Source organism: Phoca vitulina, unplaced genomic scaffold (assembly GCF_004348235.1).
Source record: "Phoca vitulina isolate PV1807 unplaced genomic scaffold, GSC_HSeal_1.0 scaffold24, whole genome shotgun sequence".
NCBI lineage: Eukaryota > Metazoa > Chordata > Mammalia > Carnivora > Phocidae > Phoca > Phoca vitulina.
Window position 1 is genome coordinate 21289365 of NW_022589727.1, and position 16582 is coordinate 21305946.

At 48.1% G+C, this 16582-nt stretch overlaps 2 protein-coding genes across 5 annotated transcripts in view; one reads left to right on the forward strand and one right to left on the reverse strand.

Annotated features, from left to right (window-relative positions):
• On the forward strand, positions 1 to 10073 carry TYMS (thymidylate synthetase). The gene is made up of 7 exons (XM_032421336.1): positions 1 to 321; positions 2095 to 2168; positions 5025 to 5199; positions 6653 to 6754; positions 7542 to 7717; positions 8098 to 8169; positions 9471 to 10073. Exons 1-7 carry the CDS (start codon positions 96 to 98, stop codon positions 9606 to 9608), a joined length of 963 nt encoding a protein of 320 aa, XP_032277227.1. The 5' UTR covers positions 1 to 95; the 3' UTR covers positions 9609 to 10073.
• A 636-nt stretch (positions 10074 to 10709) lies between these two features.
• ENOSF1 (enolase superfamily member 1) overlaps positions 10710 to 16582 on the reverse strand; it is a 29076-nt gene continuing 23203 nt past the window's right edge. For all 4 annotated transcript variants that reach the window (XM_032421333.1, XM_032421332.1, XM_032421334.1 and 1 more), the window contains 5 exons: positions 15889 to 15930; positions 14995 to 15124; positions 14658 to 14757; positions 11596 to 11677; positions 10710 to 10991 (listed from right to left, as the gene is read on the reverse strand). In XM_032421333.1, the coding sequence (XP_032277224.1) occupies positions 10890 to 10991; positions 11596 to 11677; positions 14658 to 14757; positions 14995 to 15124; positions 15889 to 15930 (456 nt within the window). In that variant the 3' untranslated portion in view covers positions 10710 to 10889. The remainder of the gene's footprint in view (positions 10992 to 11595; positions 11678 to 14657; positions 14758 to 14994; positions 15125 to 15888; positions 15931 to 16582) is intronic.

The window sequence follows — 16582 nt, forward strand, 5'->3', positions numbered from 1 at the left end:
CGGTGGCGGGAAAAGAGGCGCGCAGAAAGGCACGCATCCCCTAGCCCGCCGCCAGCCGCCCTCCGCGTCCCAGAGCCCGCAGCGGCGCCCGCGCCATGCCCGCCCCCGGCTCCGAGCTGCAGCGCCCGCCGTCGCCGTCGCCGTCGCCGTCGCCGCCCGCCGCGCAGAAACCGGGCGCCGAGCCGCAGCCGCCACCTCACGGGGAGCTGCAGTATCTGGGGCAGATCGAACATATCCTGCGCTGCGGGGTCCGGAAGGATGACCGCACCGGCACGGGCACGCTCTCAGTGTTCGGCATGCAGGCGCGCTACAGCCTGAGAGGTGACCCCCGCGCGCCCCCGGCGAGGGCGCGTGCGCCCGGGTGGGCTCCGAGCGGCCGCTGGGCGGGGAAGGCGCCTGGGAATGGCTGGGCTTTGCCATCAACCCTTGGTCCTAACCTCGATCCTGGGAGCTCCTTAGCCCCGCTTTACAGACGCCGAAACAGAGGCTCGGGTTAGAGAAATGATTTGCGTAACGGCACGCGGACAGGAGTGACAGAAGTGGGAGGTGAAACCAGGTCCTTTGGGTCCGAGTCCTGTGCTCACCTGGTCGTGCTGTCTGCCGCAGAGCGGCCACGGTCTGGTAGTGTTTGGCTCATACCAGAGTGTGTGAGAGGATCTGTCTGGGCTTGACCACGGACTTGGCTAGAAGTTCCCCTTTTTGGCTCCTCCTCTTCTCTCCCCCTCTGGTCCTTCGGTTTGGCAAAGTTTAAAAATTGGAGCGAAGGAATAAGGGCGGGTCAACGGCGGCGGGAGGAGAGAGCGCGAACGGAGAGGCTGGGCAAGAACTTGTGGTTCCTGACCATTTTTCCGTCGGGTCCGCACGAACCAGCTTTCCTCTTAAACCTTGAAACAGGAACGCGAGAGTCCGAGGAGTAGTTCTTATTCGTCTTTTCCATTAAAACAGGATGGCTCCGGAGAAGTTTCTCTTGGCGGTTGTTAGAGTCAGGCTTTCGGGGCACAAAGAGACGGGTGTGGGGGCGGTGCACGAGACAGATATCCTGGACACAGGTATGGGGGTGGTTTTGAGTAGGGAGACGCACTATTAGTAAAGCTGATTCACTGTGGTGAGCAGGGGGAGGACCCTCAACCCCACACCCATTTTAGAGACTGGAAGATACCCAGGCTGCAGGGTAGACAGGGATCCACCTTCGTGCAGCTCCACACAGATCTCGTTTTTACTCCAGCCCATCTGCTTAGACCGTGGGCAATTTACCTCTCTGGTCTTCAGCTTCCTCGTGTGCTTAAAATAGAGGAAATCATGCTCAGTGACAGTACGGATAAAAGGTGCTTGGAAAATCTCTCCTTGTTACATGAATATCAACTATATAACTGATAAGGTGAACTGAATAGGTACTGAATTTAGAGATAAGCTTTTACATTTTGATCTTCTCTGTTGCTTGATGCAAACATATATTCCCTCCTGGTGCCTGTAAAATGGAGATCTTAAGGATGCCTAAAGGAAGGTTGTTTTGAGGATTCAATAAGGTCATGCATATCAGGTATTTAAACGGGTACTATTTTTGGTACATTTAAATAATAGAGGTTAATTTGCTTTGCAAATAATTCAAAACTATCCCTTAGCTTTGGTTAGTGTGATATCTACTATCCCCCAGACCTGAGTAAGTTTTCCCTGGCAGGACAATCAGGGAATAGCTCTGGGAGCCTTCACCGTTTGTCCTAGGGCACACTTTGTGTGTTGTCTTCACACCTCTGTGAAGGAATCACACTAACTGGGAAGTGGATGGTAGCTCTTTTCCTGTCCACATGGGCATCCCTGCCTGGCCAGTGCCCCATCTCACCACGTGGGTGGAATTCCTGTGGTGGTCAAGGGATTGAGGAGGGCAGTCTCTGTCTGAATTGTGTCACTGACTTGGACTGTAGCCTGGGAGCTCCACCCTGTTCTGGGGCACCCATGTGATCAGAGTCACAGTTTTCTAGTTGGTCCTGTGGTTACTCAAGGGCCTTGTCCTGGAGGCAGTCCTCCTCCACAGAGAAAGCTGGATGATGTGTTCTATTTTCCCATCTTGAAATTATTGGGCAAACTGTTTTTCAGATGAATTTCCTCTGCTGACAACCAAACGTGTATTCTGGAAGGGTGTTTTGGAGGAGTTGCTGTGGTTTATCAAGGTAAGGAAGCTGCTGCTGTTGGAAATCAGCAGTCTGTTCTCAGCCCAGCACCATGAGATCCTTTTAAAAAGTCCGATCATGTCACTTCTCCGATCATGTCACTTCTCACCTACAGCCCTAGTGGGTCGAATTTCACTCAGTAAGAGCCCACTCACCTGGGGCCCTGTCCCAGCTCTGGCTTCAGTGAAGTTCCGCTCACTCTATTCCACCCACCTGGCTTCCTTGCTGATCTTTGAGTACATGAGGACATTCCCACCCAGGGTTCTGGTGCTTGCTAGTCCTGTTCCCTGGAACCTTCTTCCCCAACATATAGCATGACTCACTCCCTCACCTCCTTCAAGTCCCTGCTGAATGAGCCTTCCCTAACCTCCCGATTTAAGACTGTGATTACCCCCCCACCCACCCACCCACACACACATCCCTCCCACCCTCCTTTGTTTTCTCCATAGAGAAACATCAGCTGATACATAATGTCTGCCCTCTCCCTTTCCCCATACAAGGGGGGAAAGGTAGACAACAAATAAACAAGTAAAATGTATTAGAAGCTCCATGAGGGCAGAGAATTTGTTTTTTCCTATTCACGTTTGTATCCCCTGGGCCTAGAACACAGCCTGCCATATTGTAGGTGCTCAACATATATTGATCATTGACTATAAATCCCAGCCATGTTCTCATATTGGTATAAGCTAGAAGGATCTCTTGAGTAACAAGCTATACCTCTTCCAAAGAGCCAAGTAGGCACCTCTGGCAAAGGCTAAAGTGCTGTGATGATGGACAGCTTCCTCTCGCTCAGTCTCCTGGTCCAGACCAATGATATTCTCTCCAGTGCTGTTCAGAGGGTACCTGAGGAGATGGGCTCAGTTCTGGGCCATGCAGAAGCTGGGATCCCTTCTGCAAAGCACTCAGTGTGGCGTGTCTGGTCTTGGGCCAAACCAGACCTAAGACTTCTTACTGCATTTTAGAAAGAGTTTATTTCGATTTGGATCCAGTCCGGTCTTCCTTACTTCCGTATTCTCGAGGTGTTTTCTTCTGTGTCGTCCCACGTCAGCTGGCAGTGAGCGCCTAGTTCCAGGTGCATCATCAGAAACCTCAGAAGAGGCCGTTTGTAAACCAGCCAGAGCCCAATCGAATGGATGAATGGGAGGCATTAGAAGCAGTTTGGGAGGGCGCCTGGGTGGCTCAGTAGTTAAGCGTATGCCTTCGGCTCAGGTCATGATCCCAGGGTCCTGGGATCGAGCCCCGCATTGGGCTCCCTGCTCGGCGGGAAGCCTGCTTCTCCCTCTCCCACTCCCCCTGCTTGTGTTCCTGCTCTCGCTATCTCTCTCTGTCAAATAAATAAATAAAATCTTAAAAAAAAAAAAAAAAAAGCAGTTTGGGAGGGAGCATCTGGGTGGCTCAGTGGGTTAAGCGTCCGACTCATGATCTCAGCTCAGGTCTTGATCTCAGGGTTGTGAGTTCAAGCCCAGCGCTGAGCTCCACCTGGGCATGGAGCCTACTTTTTACTTATTTATTTTTTTAAGATTTTATTTATTTGAGAGAAAGAGCATGAGCAGGGGCCAGGGGCAGAAGGAGAGGGACAAGCAGACTCCCCGATGAGCGGGGAGCCCGATGTGGGACTAGATCCCAGGACCCTGGGATCATGACCTGAGCCGAAGGCAGATACTTAACCGACTGAGCTGCCCAGGTGCCCCCATGGAGCCTACTTTAAAAAAAAAGCAGCAACAGCAATATGGGAAAGATTGAAAAATGACTTATGGAGGTGAAAAAGATAGTACAAACTCAAAAACAGAAGGGAGGAAACGAGATGCTCAGAAATAAAGTGCATTCACTGGTTTTATCTTAATTTAGCTTGAGTTCAGGATTCTAAGTACTCTTTACCAGGAACATGCCAGACTCACCTCTGATAGATTTGCTCCCTGGGTGACTGGATGAAACACAGGAGTCAGGGTGAACCCACACTGCAGCCGGCATCTGTAGGCAAGATGGAGACGTGGGGTCTGTGCCGAGATTAGGATCTGTCGAGCACTGAGCACTTTGCTTGTTTTCTGCCCCTCACAGTAGATGTGTGGGGACGCGGCTGTGCTCTGCCGTGGTTGGGGGCAGGGAGCCGTCAGAGGAGAAGGGGGATGGAGGGCAGGCATGGTGTGTGTGGCACAGCTTGTCGCCATTACAGCGCATCGTACACAGAGGCCGCCGAGGTCTGTCTTTGCCCTAAATGCACGATCAGGACACACGTTAGGATGATATGGGCCAAATCTAATGAGATGACATATAAGTAATAAACATTAGCTTGTACTTGGAAAAAAACAAAGCCCCACCTTAACGGCAAATACAGGTTGGGGTGAACAACTTGACAGTGGCACATATGAGATAATGTGACTGATTGATTTGTAAGAAAAGCTGATACTGATTAGGCCAGTTAGTGAAATACCCTATGTACCAGGTATCCTATGTATACGTTGTATACATATACATGATACAGGTACCTACGTGTCCATTGAACAGATTGCAGGTGAGACATTAAATGCATTTTGGGGGATCACACACACAAAACACCTTTGGTTAAAAAACACAAAACTGTTAGGTGGGAATAATGAAAGGACTTGGAGGTGTTTAATCTAGAACATTTAGTTGAGGGGAAGAATCACCTGTCCTGGAAGTGATTCCAGGAGACTGTCTTGGGGGCCCTCAAGAAGTCTGGGCTGGGACTGGCCCTTAAAGACAGGACACGCCGTGCAGGACATGCTGAATGCAGGACAGGTATGTTAGCACAGGCCCGAGGCACAGTTGGTGGGAGGCTCTTGGGGTGTCAGCTTCTTCACCTGGATGCCTGCTCTGCTCTCCTGTCTCTTGCAGGGATCTACAAATGCTAAGGAACTGTCTTCAAAGGGAGTGAAAATCTGGGATGCCAATGGGTCTCGAGACTTCTTGGACAGCCTGGGATTCTCCAACAGAGAAGAAGGGGATTTAGGCCCAGTTTATGGCTTTCAGTGGAGGCATTTTGGGGCAGAATACAAAGATAAAGATTCAGGTGAGAAAACAGCGATGGCTCAGATTTCCTGAGCACTCATTGTAGCATAAGTTGGCCCCATTGTTTCAAGTGAAGTTGGGGGCATAAGAAGCCAGCGTCTGGGGAGTTGATGTATAACTTTGACCTTGTGAGAGGCTGTTTCAGATTCAGGTAGAGGTCAGATCACACTCTTGGTTGTTAGCATTTATTGGGTGCTTGGTACTTTCCATACCGTATTTCACTAGCAGGTAGTGACATGGTGGGTCGGTTGGTTGCTGTGTTGGCCATAGGAAGAGGCCCGGGGATTGCCTTGCAGTGGCTTGATCTCCCTTTTTAAGGCTGAGCCACCCTGCACACTTTAGGTGGTGCTCATGTGATAGCAGTTCTTGGGTTACCCTCTTCTCCCTGCCCTCCTGGGGTGGAAGAAGATGAACCCTCTTATTCCTGGACATCCACCTTCCTCAGTCACTTGGTGGCATCATTTGCCCCCATCCTTTGAACCTTCCTGTCCTGCCTGTCCACAGGTCAAGGGTTGCAAAAGCAAATGCCTACTTCCTCAGTGTGCATGTGTGTGCGTGTGTGTGTGTGTATGCATGTGTACACACATACATAGGAAGTACTAGCTTGCTGGCTAGACTGAAACCGTTGATAATTTTAGCACCTGTAGATTTATATAAGCACCACAACTAAAATATAGAACCATACTATCACAGTGCGTCTTTTTTAATCTTTGCTATTACTTTTTCTGAAGCTATGATCATGACAGGACTTTCTTCCCCCCAAAATTAAGAACTACTGGACTAGAACATAGTCTGACCCCAATAAGTGGAGGTTTAACTGGAGGGGATATGAAGCTCCTCACTTCTCAGACTTCGCAGCTTCCAGTTCCATTTCAGAAGGAAGGCAAGGAATTAAAAGTCCAGAGACCAGAAATGGGAGAAAAGTACAAGGTGGTGTGAGAGTTATAGTGGTTTCTTGATAGTTACAAATCAGTAGGTGTTCGCCTGCTAAATTGTAATTTTGGGTGGAAGCGTTGGGAGAATAGCATCTAGACCATAGAAAGGAATCCACCGTCCTCTGTTAGTTGGAGTGTGGTGTTTTCTATTTAAGATCTGGTACTTTCCATGGCAGCAGAGTGTGATGAGAATGGTTGATGGGTATAGAGACAGTCCCGTGGGGAATAGTGGAAGAAATTGCTGGGATTGGAGAAAGTTCGCAACAGGAAGGGGAGGGGTGGCACCATGACAGATCAGATGTTTAAAGGACTCTTGTAGAAAGGAAAGTAACTTTGTTACGGCTCCAGAGGATAGAACTCATCATCACCCACGAGAGCAGAGGAGTTTGTAGAACGCCTTGGGTATCCTGGAGCATGACCACAGGGGCTGTGGTAGGACAGCGATGGATGGTCTCTAAGGCCATCTCACGAGATGCTGTGATTGACATGTGGGCGTGTCTTCTCTTGACAATTCCACAGATTATTCAGGTCAAGGAGTAGACCAACTGCAAAAGGTGATTGACACAATCAAAACCAACCCCAACGACAGAAGAATCATCCTGTGTGGCTGGAATCCAAAAGGTGAGAAGCATCCCAGTTACTCTCGTGTCCGAACTGTACCATTAGCACAAAGGGAAGCCCAGTGGCTTTGCGTGGAGGCCACCGATAGGAGGCTGGACCCTGGGAACCACCCCCAGCCACATGGCTGGTGTGACTCTGGGCAAGTCACTCTTGGCCCCATTTTCACCTTCAGATGATGGGGTTGGACGAAGATGATCTTAATGTGTGTATTTATACTTCTCTTACTCCACAGAGAGCTTTAAATTACCTATAAAAATATACCTAAGGTTTTAACAGTTTAAATTGGGGCAGATGAAGTTTCATATCTTCTCCACCTGGCTGTTAACATTTTAACAGTTATATCGTAAAATTAAACTCTACCAAGGGGTACTAAACGTTACCCAGAGTGGCATGTTTGCTTTTCGAGTAGAGACTTTGAATACAGGAGGGTGTGCCTGGGCTGCCGGTTGGCTGTGGCCCCTGGGAATGGATGAATTCCTCCTGCTGCTAGTTTGGTGCCACGAAGGCAGTGCAGGTAATTTCGGCTGGATGAGTGTGGCTTCAGCTGTGAAAATGCATCCTCAGACGTCTCATGTTAATGGATGGGTCACCGTAGGCCTGGTGCCGTCCCCAGGATTGGAATGGTCTGCTTTTGACCTGGGGGGCGGTGTGGCTCATGGGAGTCACTGGCCCGGTGGCCTGTTCTCATGCTCTCCCCCGCAGGAGTTGGCTTCTGTTTCTCTCCTGTCTTGTGTGCGGCTGCGTTAAGATCACCCGCGCCTCATTTTCCTGTGTGCTCGCTCCTCAGATCTTCCTCTGATGGCCCTCCCTCCGTGCCATGCCCTCTGCCAGTTCTACGTGGTGAACGGCGAGCTGTCCTGTCAGCTGTACCAGAGGTCGGGGGACATGGGCCTGGGTGTGCCCTTCAACATCGCCAGCTACGCCCTGCTCACCTACATGATCGCACACATCACAGGCCTGAAGGTGGGCTGCGCCTGGGAGGGAACGGTGGCTACCGGCCTAAAGCACTGAGCTCTTAGGTTATTTAACGTGGAAAAACTAATTGCAGAGAAGTCAGTGGCTGGTTAGTTCACAAATGTGATCTGTGTAAGAAACGAAGCTGCTCACCTGGCAGCCTCCCAGGGAGCTTTCTTGTCTTTGCGGTCTGGATAAGCAAACAGGTTTCTTATAAGACAAGACAACGTTTGTGAACATCAGCTTTTCTCAAAAGCTACGCTGGTGAAATTGTTTTTTGAAAAGCCTTGGAATGTCTGCATAGTCTACATAATGTGCTTTCAAATGATGTGTCTGAAAGGAATTGAAACTAAAACATTTGCCATTTTGTTTGCTCCCGTGGGATTTAGCCAGGTGACTTCATACATACTTTGGGAGATGCACATATTTACCTGAATCACGTTGAGCCGCTGAAAATGCAGGTAAGAATGGTATCTGTCACACTTTGGTACTTTCTCTTTTTTTTTTTTTTTAAGATTTTATTTATTTGAGAGAGAGAATGAGAGAGAGAGAGCGGGCATGAGAGGGGGGGAGGGTCAGAGGGAGAAGCAGAGTCCCCGCCGAGGAGGGAGCCTGATGTGGGACTCGATCCCGGGACTCCAGGATCATGACCTGAGCCGAAGGCAGTCGCTTAACCAACTGAGCCACCCAGGTGTCCTGGTACCTTCTCTTGATAAGAGGTTGCCTTCTAGAACGTCCCTCACATAACAGACCTTCTGCTCTTGCTGGGGCAGAGCTGAGATGCCCTGCTCCGACTGCAGGGACTGGCGGTGGGCAGGTGGGCGGGGACAAGGCAGACACAGCCACCACGGGCACTTCGTGTGACCGCTACTGTGACATGCTAGGCCAGTACAACAGAGGGAGAGCCCATATTCAGACCTGTGGGCTTGGGAACCTTCCCAAAGGTAGCATTTCAACTCATTTTTAGTTCGAGAATTTAAATGGTGATGTTTTCCCTTCATATCATGTTAAATACCACACATAGGTATTAACTTTCAAAAGTCTGTCCAAATCCCAAGTTACACCAGCCAACAAGTGATTTGAAACGGCAATTAAAATACGAGTGTCTAATGCTCAGTGAGCTGAAGGGGGGGAAAAAAATTGAACCAAACCCTTTTAGCCCCTTCCAGATGAGATCCAGGTTTTGAAAGTTCCTCCTTTGTGGGAGCTTGGCTGCTTTTGTATAGAGGGCGACTTCGGGGTTTGTGCAGTTGCTTCTCTGGTCGTCTGCTCCGCTCATGCTGGACAGAGTAATGTGAGGTTGGAGCCTGTGTCCACGTCCCCATTGCCACCATCTGTTCCTGCCAGGAACCCCGGCTTGCACCCCTGTCTGTTGTCAGCAGATGTCATCTTGCCTCACCCTCTGCCAGGGACAGTTGAGATAGGGATTATGGGACTCAGATAACCATACTTGAGTGCCTACCTGGAGTTACAGATACAAAAGTAAAAGACTGTGTCCTGTCCTTCATAAATTTACCAAGAGGCCACATGGCTCCTGACGCGGTGGGATGCCACAAAAGATCATTCGGTCTCCACGTGTGGGAGAGAATCCGTCAGTTACATTCCAGGAGTGTTGTTGCCTAAGCAGGGGCAGGTGTGTCTGCACTATTACATTCCTGTGAAATGTTTTGTCGATAAAATACTGTGTACTTGTTTCACAGGGAGCAGAATTAAAGCTGGTTGTACAGATAATGGCAAGATAATCTTCTCCTCTTGTTTTTAGCTTCAGCGAGAACCAAGGCCTTTCCCAAAGCTCAAAATCCTTCGAAAAGTTGAGACAATCGATGACTTCAAGGCTGAAGACTTTCAGATGGAGGGGTACAGTCCTCACCCGACTATTAAAATGGAAATGGCTCTTTAAAGTGCTTTTAAAGGAGGTATTTGAAGGATATTCCGCCAGTAGGGGTTGGACTGAGTGCCCAGGTGAAAGCTCATTTGCCCTAGAGGAAGAGGGAACTAGGTCAAAAATTCTTGGCCACCAGCAGTTTTTATTAACTTGTAAAGATGTTGCCACTGGCAGACGTAACCTTGCCTGTTCTCTTAGTAACAAAAGACCTTGAGTTTGGTAACTCACTGAGGACGTGTGAAAATGCCGAGATTGGGAATAAAGTCAGGAGAATAAAAACTGGAATACTCTTAAAACATGTACATGCATTTCAACCCCACATTTTTATGAAGGTCCGTGAATTTCAAGAATTACACATCAGCTCTTCCCCAAATTTGAGCAAGCTGAGTAACACCAGCATTCATAATAATGCACAGTTGTGCTTATGAACATTTAAAGTTATTTGCTTTATATATTGCTATAATAAAGGTGTGTTCTGCATTTGTGTTCTGCATTCATCTGGTTGTTTTTTTTTTTAATTTTTTATTCTATATTGCTATTCTGCTCACTTCCTGCCTAAAATAGATTTAACTGAACCCTCCTAAATAAACATGCTCTATTCTTGTTTGGATACTGCTTAGAGGTTTGGTGTATTTTGGAAATGGTGACTAAACTGTATTTTGCCCTATTTTTCTGTGGTTCGTCTAATTCTGGCTGCATTTTATCATTAGCACATAAGGATTACTGAGGATAAAGGTTTAAGGGTTATGGAAAAATAATGTATGAAATTCCATTTTCCTGCCCATTACTGCTGCCATGGTTTCAGTATGGTGTGAATCCTCTACTAATACACTTAGACTGAGCAAGAATAGAAAGGCTAAACCACTCCAGGGCTAATCCGTGAAATCCTTTTACCTTTGTTGTGCACCAGATACCCCACAGTACTGCAGAACTATTTTTACTCTGCTAATTTTTAACAAGCGTTAGATAGAATAAGGCATTGTTCCAACAATTATGCAACCTGCTGCTTATTTTCAAAGTATAATTTAATGTCCAGGTACCAGCACTTGGTAGAAATTTTGTAAGAACATCTTTCTGGACTTGGAGTTAAATCTAAATTTGTTTAAGGATTAATTAGGAGAATGTGTGTTTATTTGCTAAAAGAATCAAGTAATGACTGAGCTGATTCCTGAGGTTAACAGGACTTTCAGCTGAACTTGTTTTGATTGCTACGATGATTTCTTTGCCGTTTTTGTAAAACCACACGGAAAAGATGGTTAAGCCTTTTCACTTAGGAAAGGGCGTCAGGGCTGAACATTAATTCTCTTGAGCAGCAAGGAGTTTTTTCCAGACTTCCCCATGTGGATACTGGTGTTTCTTTATAGATTCCTCCTTCATTTCTGTTGAATAACCAGCATCCTATCAAAGACAAAAAATTTTAGAGTAGTGTTAATAACCACCTGGAACAAAACTCATACATGTATTTCTGCTGTTCATAGAAATGCTGTTTTTGGATTATTTGAAATGGGGAAGGATATACTTTATTGGCTGTGTCTCAGGATTAAATAATCACACTTCCTTTGACAACTCAACCTCTGTTGGTGAAAATGAGCCCCAGTGTCTTGAACATGATGAAGATAAATGGTCCAGATTAACACAACCGCAGTCTAAACGTTTCAGTTCACTAACTTGCTAGGTGGTGCCAGGTTTGGCTTTTGTTTGGTTTTGGGGTTTTTTGGGGAGGAGGGGGTTTGCACAGAAGTGTACATTTTAAGGTCTCAGCTGGTGTTGGGAAGAAAGGCTGGCATTACTGAAGGCTTGTCAGGGCAATTTCACCCTCAACCCCTGACCTTCAGGCTTTGGGAATTTGATATTGCTAACTGAAGAGCCATTTGTAATTTCTAGATACTGAAAATAAGCTCTAAGGAGACAGCTTTGTGGTCTAGGGTTTAACTCACAAGAACAAGTATACCAGGGGCTGGAAGCTCCTTGCTTCCTCAGGGAGGCCTCTGGCCAAGCTCACCTTAGGAGGCATGTAGGACGCTTTCTTGATGACCACAGGATACCTGAAATGTTCATGCAGGTGGTTGACGTATTCACACATCCTAGGAGGAAGGAATCAGATTAGGGCAGTAATGTCTTATGTTAGATCATTCATGTGGTACTAACTGTTAGAGCCAAGGGGTGAGCACCACTGAAGAAAGGGTGGACTCAATCGGGTGCGTGTTTCTATGCAAATCTCTCAACCTCTGCCTCAGGTTCTCTCCCTGTAAACTAAAACAGTGTGAGGCTTGGGTGAAGTCTCATGTGGGTGGGTACCAAAAGTCTCGTAACTCTACAGATGGTCCCTGACTCACAGTGGTTTGACTTAAGATTTTTCGATTCCATGATGAAGCAAAAGCCATATGCATTCAGTAGAATTGTACTTCAAAGTTTGAATCTGGATCTTTTCCCAGCTTGTGGCATGTGATATGATCCTCTCTCGTGATGCTGGCCTGTGGCCTATGGCCGCAGCAGCCCCCAGTCAACCACGCCATCACTAGGGTCAACAACCAATACACTCACAACTGTTTGTACCCATACAACCATTCAGTTTTACACTCTCAGTACCGTATTCGATAAACTACACAAGCTATTCAGCATTTTATTATAAAATAGGCTTCACGTCAGATGATTTTGCTCAAGTACAGACTAATACAGGTGTTCTGAGCATGTTTAAGGTAGGTAGGCTGGGGCGCCTGGGTGGCTCAGTTGGTTAAGCGACTGCCTTCGGCTCAGGTCATGATCCTGGAGTCCCGGGATCGAGTCCCGCATCGGGCTCCCTGCTCAGCAGGGAGTCTGCTTCTCCCTCTGACTCTCCTCCCTCTCATGCTCTCTGTCTCTCATTCTCTCTCTCTCAAATAAATAAATAAAATCTTTAAAAAAATAAAAATAAAAAAAAATAAAAAAAAAAAAGGTAGGTAGGCTGGGCTAAGGTATGTTCAGTAGGTTAGGTGTATTAAACATTTTAAAATATATTTTCAATATATTAATATTTATCAATATTGATAAATATATTACTATTTCAATATACTATGGTGGGTTTATTGGAATGTTAAGCTATCTTAGGCCAAGGAAGATCTGTAAAAGTTTGTGACCCCCAAAGATAGCCATTTAGACTCCATAAGTATCTGGGATTATTTGGGTGCCTTTAGCCAAAAGTCAGATGAATAGATTAAAATCACCCAGGGAGATCCCATCCAGCTACACACACGAGTTAGAAAAAAGAGCACAGGTTTTACTATCAGACCAATCTGTTCAAATTTGGGTCAGCCACCCTCTAGTTTTGTGACTTGGGGCAAGTGACCTAACTCTGCTGCCTTACTTTGGTCATCGGTTAATGAACAGCTAGGACAGGCAGCCCAGGTGCCCGGTGCCGGGCATTCCCAAAGGAACTGGCAAGACGGAGCTGCATGGTTTCAGAGGACACAGATACCAAGTTATCGACCAGAATATGCGCTATGTATAATCTACAAAGAACAGGCCACAGGTGAAGAACCAGCCCCATGGGAGAGGATGTTCTGGCCTTGAAGAGTGAGCAGGAATGGGTGTCCCACGCGGTCACAAAGCTGGGGTGCAAGCGGCACCTGGCGGCTGTCCCGCTCACACACCAACACTCCCGCGCATGGGGGCGACATTCCTGCACAGGGTGACGGCAGGAGGTGCTCTCGCCCACTTGTGGGTGGTCACAGCGCACCTCGCTCAGCCCTGGCCCTTTTCTCAGCCCTCAAGACTGACAGGACCTTTCAAGGTTGGTCCGAACCTCCCCTTAGTCCCACCTTCGGGACTGAAATGAGGGAGCAAAAGCAGAATAACCTAGGAATGTTCACTTTTTATTGTACAAAATATTTCAGACATAAAAGGCAACATCTATGTACTCACCCCCATCTTAAGAGAAAAACCGTTGTCATTGAGGCTCCCATCAACCCTCATAGGTCCCATTTCTCACCCACGGCCCCGCATTTGGTGTTGACCATTCTCATGTACATATTTATGCTGCTGCCATATAAAGATCATGGCCAGTGATCCTTCTGCGATACCACATTTAACTCCAGGAGTTAATAAAGCCATATGTGGGGGTGCCTGGGTGGCTCAGTCGCTTAAGCAGCCGGTTCTTGATTTTGGCTCAGGTCATGATCTCAGGGTCCTGGGATTGAGCCCCATATCCTGCTCTATGCTCAGCAGGGAGTCTGCTCAAGCATTCTCTGTCCTCCTCCCTCTGCCCCTCCCACCGCTTGCTCTCTCTCTCTGAAATAAATCTTAAAAATAAAGCCATATGTGTGCAGATGACTGGAAGACTGTCTTAAAGTTCACCTGGGACATGTTGAGAAATAAGGTGGAACTAGATGCGGCCAGATTACAGAATACTCCAGCGCTGGGACCAGGAGATTGGACAGAAGCAGAGAATATAAGTATGATGAAAGCAAGGCTTTAGAATGTAAGGAGTTCTGGGGGCGCCTGGGTGGCTCAGCCGGTTAAGTGTCTGACTCTTGATCTCAGCTCAGCTCTTGATCTCAGGGTTCTGAGTTCAAGCCCTGCTGGGCTCCATACTAGGTGTGGAGCCTACTTTAAAAAATCCAAAAAACAAAAGGAGTTCTGGCTTCCCCAGGGTTCCACCCCACCCACGCACCATCTCGTACTTAGAAAACAAAGGCAGCTACCACAAACCCAGTCCTCTGAAAGAAAAAGATCTATTCACTACTGGGGCTCCAGTGTAATGGCCCCCTGGGAAAAAGTGGAAGCAAAACCAAGTTGGCCTTTGAGTTACAGGACATGGCAAAGCAGAGTTCTTGGTGCCTCTGGTCTCCAGAGCCGAATTTTACAAAGTCTGACCTGACTGAGGGACGCTACTGAAGTTAACTCCACATTACCTGTTTTTTTTGTTTTGTTTTTTAATAGAGAGCATGAGCAGGGAGAGAGGCAGAGGGAGAGGGAGAAGCAGGCTCCCCGCCGAGCCAGGAGCCCGATCAGTGGCCCCGGGATCATGACCTGAGCCGAAGGCAGACGCTTAACCATCTGAGCCACCCAGGCGCCCCTCCTCATTACCTGTTCTTAAGGCTTGCAGAAATGGAGATGAAGTCAAATATAATCAGGTGCTGAACCAATTCACAGAGGCCAACTCCACCGGCATGAGGGCAAACAGGAACTACAATAAAGACAGATTTCTATTTAATGCCTAGGGGTGGGGATGGGTGGATGAGAGAGCATCTGCGGTGATTAAGGTGATTGCCCGCCTGTGATTACATCATTCATTATGATCTAGGGATGAAAATAGTCAAAGATTCCCTGATCAGGCCGAAAAGAGAGTCCCTCCAGAGGGACCCGCCGGTGTGCGTGGGTGGGGAAATGGAGGTTTGGTGCACGGCTCCCGGGGCGCCCTTACTTTCAAACTTTTTGGCCATCAGCAACACCGAGAGGTTTTCATTGACACTTCCCAGCCTGCAGCTGTCAATCTGGAGAAACTGCAGGGCTTTCGCTTGTAGGAGTTGCTTAAATATCACTCTATTGTGGCACTGGAAATAGAATTAAAATAAAACCAGCAGAAGAGTTAACCTGGGCCTTCAGGAAGCCCGGGCTGTATTTATCCTTCGCTCTCACCTGGCACGAAGCAAACCCTGCCAATACAGGCCGGGGACCTGACTGCTCACTGCTTCCTAAATCTGCCGGTGGAAGGATGTGAGTCACGCAAAAGTCCCACCGCTTGACATCTATGAAGGAATAACCGTCGGAGCGGATGGCAAGTGGGAGGCAAAGCAAAGCATCAGGGTGGAATGTGGTGATGGCGGTGAGCAGGTGGCTTGGACGACCAAAACCCCACGGCTAACCAGCACCGCTCCTTTTGCTGGGCAAACTGAGAATCTGTTCCTTCACACGCTCTGCTCGTGGGTGGACCGCCGCAGGTCCTGACAAGCACTGGTGCTTCGTTTATAAGCACAGAGAGTGAACGCAGTAACGTTTATTCAATTTGGAAGCTGGCTTTCTTAAAACCATACAGTGCGTCTCATGCCCTTGCAGGAGCAACTTTAAACTGCTGCCTTGTAAATGTTGATTACTTTGGGAAAGATACATGGCCTTACATCATATGAATTGTAGGTAAAGAGACAAAAACTTTTGACTGTCTCCGACTCCAGACTCTACTGATGTGCTGTAAAACATCCCAAGTTCAGAGATTAAGAAAACTTCCCCACTCAGAATAACACAGGTGAGGGAGCCTGACGTACGCCAGCGTCCCCAGTGGGTGGCCGGTGTGTACTGACCCCAAGGAGAGGTCACTTACCTGTTCTCCGGTGGCAACGCCAATTCCTAATGGGACCAGTGCCTATAAAATATAAGGCAACCTGATGTTAGTTTCCTGAGTCTTTGAGCTGAAACTCCTAATGTTTAAAACTATTTACAGTTGTTTCACCACTTAGAGCTGAAGAAGGAAACGTCCCTGCTGGGGGGCTGTGTGAAGTTTTGGGAACGGCAGGTCGGCAAGGGGATTATGTGTGCACACAGGAGGGGCTTGTTCCTATGCTGCCATTAGCTCCCCTCCTGCTAGAGCTCTGCAGATTCTCGCCGCCGCCCCCCTCCAGTGGGTGTTCTAGAACCCTCTCCCTTCAAGCTTAGCGAGCGGCCTTAGATCCACTTTACCGGTCAGGCTGAGCTCGTTCCTTACCTGGTGAAATCCTCACCTGGCAAATGCTGGAGTCTTCTGAACATAGCACTGCTCTCTCTTTCCTCCCACCTGAAGCGACCTCACCCCCCCCCCCCAGGCTCTGGGCTGCTCCCCTCATGCCCCCACTGGGATCGCCTCGGGCACCTGTGGTTTCTCCGCAGCTTATCTTCCCGTTGTTAAGGGAATAATATCCAGGGCGCTGCAAGCTAACACTATCTGAGCTCCTACTACCTGTCCGGTGCCGTGTGAAACCCTGCCTGAAATGACTCCTTGTCACAGCCCGTCGGGACAGGAGTCACCATTGTCCCCATCT